General features: G+C 55.8%; 1 protein-coding gene across 2 annotated transcripts; it reads right to left on the reverse strand.

Annotated features, from left to right (window-relative positions):
- Positions 1-1,062: 1,062 nt before the first annotated feature.
- On the reverse strand, positions 1,063-3,877 carry LOC123068462 (RNA polymerase II degradation factor 1; the record flags this gene model as incomplete). Of its 2 annotated transcripts, XM_044491044.1 has the most annotated exon segments (3): positions 1,063-1,486; positions 1,568-2,604; positions 2,789-3,877. In XM_044491044.1, coding segments are annotated over 2 exon segments (2,086 nt in total), but the record flags the coding sequence as incomplete, so codon positions are not given.

Below are 3,877 nucleotides of genomic sequence, written 5' to 3' on the forward strand. Positions count from 1 at the left end.
TAGTGGGTAAAGAATGAGCTTTGCCAGGCTCCCAGAAGAGAACCCTTTGAATACTGATCACAACAGCCGTAAAGCGGCCTTGCCGCCCTGTTGCCGGTACAGCATTACCATCATTCCGTTGCGCCAAACCCTTTGTTTACACCGCACACTTGCCCTTCTTCCCACTGATTGCCGTGCATGGCCAGGAGGGGTTCTTCAGTTTCAGCGTTCTTGGACTCCAACACCAACAACAACTTTGCAGACAAGCCGGAAAGCGGGCTGCGTGGATGGACGGACGGACGATCATCACAACGGATTATCATGGCCGAGGCGTGGCGCCAGGGGAGGGCCGTCGGGCCGTCTCCTGGAGGTCGTCGTAAAGCGCCCCCACTCACGCCACCGGAGAGGAATGAGATCCCCGGCAGATCGCATCGGCAGCACCGCCTACTCGAGTGCCTAGGAAAAGAGCGCCCGTGCTTCCTTCCGATCATGCTACCCCCTCCCAGCCAGATTTCAGTCCACCAAGAAACAGAGAGAGGGCAACTTGCAGGTTAAACTATCCCAAACAGTTTGCTGGGGCTCTGCATACCAGGTATGCTAGTTTAGAACTTTAGATATATGTGTGTGTGTGTGTGTGTGTGGCTGGTGAGGCTCACTGGAAAGGGAAGCTCTAACAACTATGCTAGCTAGGAACATGCCCCCCGGTTGAATTGGTTGCTCAGTCACATCCACATATAACTAAGTCCAACAAACATGATCCAATTTGATCTTAAAAAACATCTCTTCCCCTTGGATCAACTCCAGGAAAAGAATCCACTCCAACAACCATGTCAAAGCAAAGCAAATCCATCGGCGAAAATCTACGGGCATGATAACACCACCGGATTCTACAATCATTTGCTAGAGCGCCCTAAAAGAAGAATATCTTGAATTGGATAACTGTGACGCCACACTTGTGTGTCAATCCAAATGTAGTTGGATGCTTGAAGCAAAAGGAAACGCGCACACACAAGCGCGGGACAAGGGCGTATGAAAACCAGAAGAAAATGTATCGACATCAATATCAATAATGGTACAAAAATATGGGACAAGGGTGTATGATGATATTTAACTCGGGGATGAAGTTTCTACAAGGCAGGCTAAATAATAAACACATATCTGACATTTCAACCTCGGTACCATCCATGAGTTTTAAATATACAGAGGGGCTACACAAATGATGAGTTCTCGATTCGGAAGTTTTTACTGAGCTTTTTAGACAACTATATATTTATTCAAAAATTAAGACGAGCAATTGGAACTGTAATCCAACACTTCATTCACAGGCCTTCCTTCCACCCCAGCTTACTGCAACATCGGCAAATGGACTCTCCAGGACAAATCAGAAACAACTCCCCCTCAGGCTCGGCGACACAGGGACGAACATAGAACCGTTTTGATCTTATTTTGGACCCCCACCCCTAATCACAAGTCCAGATGCATGCTTGATTTGATCCCCAATGCACAACTGCTCAATCACACCATCCAATGTTTGCCATTGACTCGCGCAACTTGTAATAACAATAATGATAAGTAACAGCAGGATTACCTCTAGGATACGCAGCATAACAGAATTCACCCATCCTTCGCTATGAACCACCACGGTTCTGATTCATGTCAGCCTGACCGCCGGCATCAGGTGCTCCCATGGGCTGCTGATACTGAGGTGGCAATGATGCTGGTGGTGCTCCTGCCTGGGAGTAGAAGACCTGTGCGCGGGGATCAGCGGCATACTCGGGGTACCCATAGTTTCCCGCCATGGTCGGCGGAGGCTGCGATGCAGGATGGTGGTGGGATTGCATTACATGGTGGTACCCCATTCCAGCATAATTAGGGGCCGTGTTAGCCCCTGGAGCAGGGGCAGAAGGCGCCGCGGTTCGGTACATGCCAGGCTGCTGCAATTCAGGCTTCATATATTGCTGAGGAATCGGCACGGTTGGCTTCGGTACGCTGTCAACAAGTGTCGGAGCAGCCATAGGGGCTACAGCACCAGCAGGAATGCTATACTGCTGAGGTGCATTCGGACGCTGCATAGGGATGTAGTACATGCCAGTATTTGGGTCAAATGCAGGTGACTGCTGTTGCTGCGGCGCTTGCTGAGGGACAGTCTGTTGGTAATAAGATTGGATTGGAATGAATGTGCCCGTGGCTGGGTTGTGAATGAAATGCTGATTTCCCGCGGTGACATATTGCTGTGGAGCTGGCTGATGAGCTTGCTGCGGCTGCGGAGGCTGCTGCTGTGCTTGCTGCTGTAATTGCTGCTGTGCTTGCTGCTGTAATTGCGGCGGCAATTGCTGCTGTGGCTGCTGCTGTATTTGTTGTGGCAATTGCTGCTGAGCTTGCTGTTGTAATTGCTGCTGAGCTTGCTGTTGTAACTGTTGCTGTAATTGCTGCTGTGGTGGCTGCTGTAACTGCTGTTGTGGCTGCATCTGTGCATAGACATAACCAGGCGGTGGCTGTGCGGCGGCTGCCGACGCGGCAGCATCTGGAGCTGGCGCTGGAGCACGATAGCTGGCGGCATCAGTTCCCACCGGCATGTCTCGCTTCATCTCATTCCGAGGCGACATATCATTGTAGAACATGGCCCTGAAACATTTCATCAAACATATGACAGGCATCAATAAGGTTTCTTTCTAATCAAATTGGGGCGAGCGCTCCGTTAATGGAGAAGTAAGAATTGCTGCTACTTTTTCTAATGACAGGCATCAGTTTCTTCTACTTCTAATTTGCAAGCATAATAACTGAGGAAGGGAGTAAAAATTGCTGCTACCTGTTGTTGGGGTCGGCGGTAGGTGGAACCTCCTGCTTCGGTGGCTGCTGCATCCGACCCCCGTGATCGGACCTGTCATCATCTGAGAAGGCCCTGCTGGGCGGCTCCGATGGCGAGATGCTGCTGGCCGCTTGCATCGCCATGGCTGGGATCGGCGCCTGGGGCGGCGGTTGCATATATCCCATCACTTGCGGAGGCAGGCCCTGCTGCTCCGAGATCCCCATCTGGGCAAAGTGATCCTCCACGGAGACCGGCGGCGCCACAGGCTGCCGGTCCTCGGGCCGCACCCGAATCGGCGGCAGATTCGACAGGGACGGCGCCGAGGAGGTGGAGCCGAAGGAGGAGTTCTTGTCCAGCATCGGCGAGTCGGGCACGGACTGCACGTCGTGCTGGTGCCTCGCGGCCGCGGCCGCCGCGGCGAGCTTCTGCTGGCTGGCCCGCTGGTCCTCGGCGGGGCCGGAGTTGGGCACCCCGCTGCGGGAGTGCTGCGAGGCGTTGTCGTCCTCGAGGCCGAGGAGGCAGTTGACGGAGGCCGAGTCGGTGGAGATCCCGCGCGGGATGCCGTCGAAGGAGCCCGAGATGGCGCTGTTGAGCGCGTCGACGAACCAGTTCTCGGACTTGGAGGAGTCGTCGAGGAGGGAGCCGAGGGAGGAGGAGGACTCGGGCTTGGCGGGGAAGAGGAAGAGGCGGATCCGGGAGGTGCGGGAGGCGGCGCCGCCGGAGGAGGAGGCGGCGGCGACGCGGTCGTACTCGTCGACGAGGTTGTCGAGGTCCTCGTCGGTGGAGACGGAGATGAGCGAGTCGAGGTCCTCGTTGGGGAGCTGGTACTTGAGCGTGAAGGGCTGCCCCGCGAGGAGCGAGCGGGAGAGCCGCGCGTGGACGTCGGCGAGGGAAGCGTTGCGGTCGACGGCCACGATCCGGGTCTCCCCGCCGAGGTAGCAGAGGGACTTGTCCGTGGGCCGCGGCACGATGCGGCCCCCGAAGCTGCACATGAGGCGCAGCCGCCCGCCCGCGCCCGCCGCGGCGGCCGCGGCGGAGGACGGGAAGGGCTCGTCCCACGAGTCCCCGCCGCGGCTGCGCGGGGACGAG

This window comes from Triticum aestivum, chromosome 3B (assembly GCF_018294505.1).
Source record: "Triticum aestivum cultivar Chinese Spring chromosome 3B, IWGSC CS RefSeq v2.1, whole genome shotgun sequence".
NCBI classification, from domain to species: domain Eukaryota; kingdom Viridiplantae; phylum Streptophyta; class Magnoliopsida; order Poales; family Poaceae; genus Triticum; species Triticum aestivum.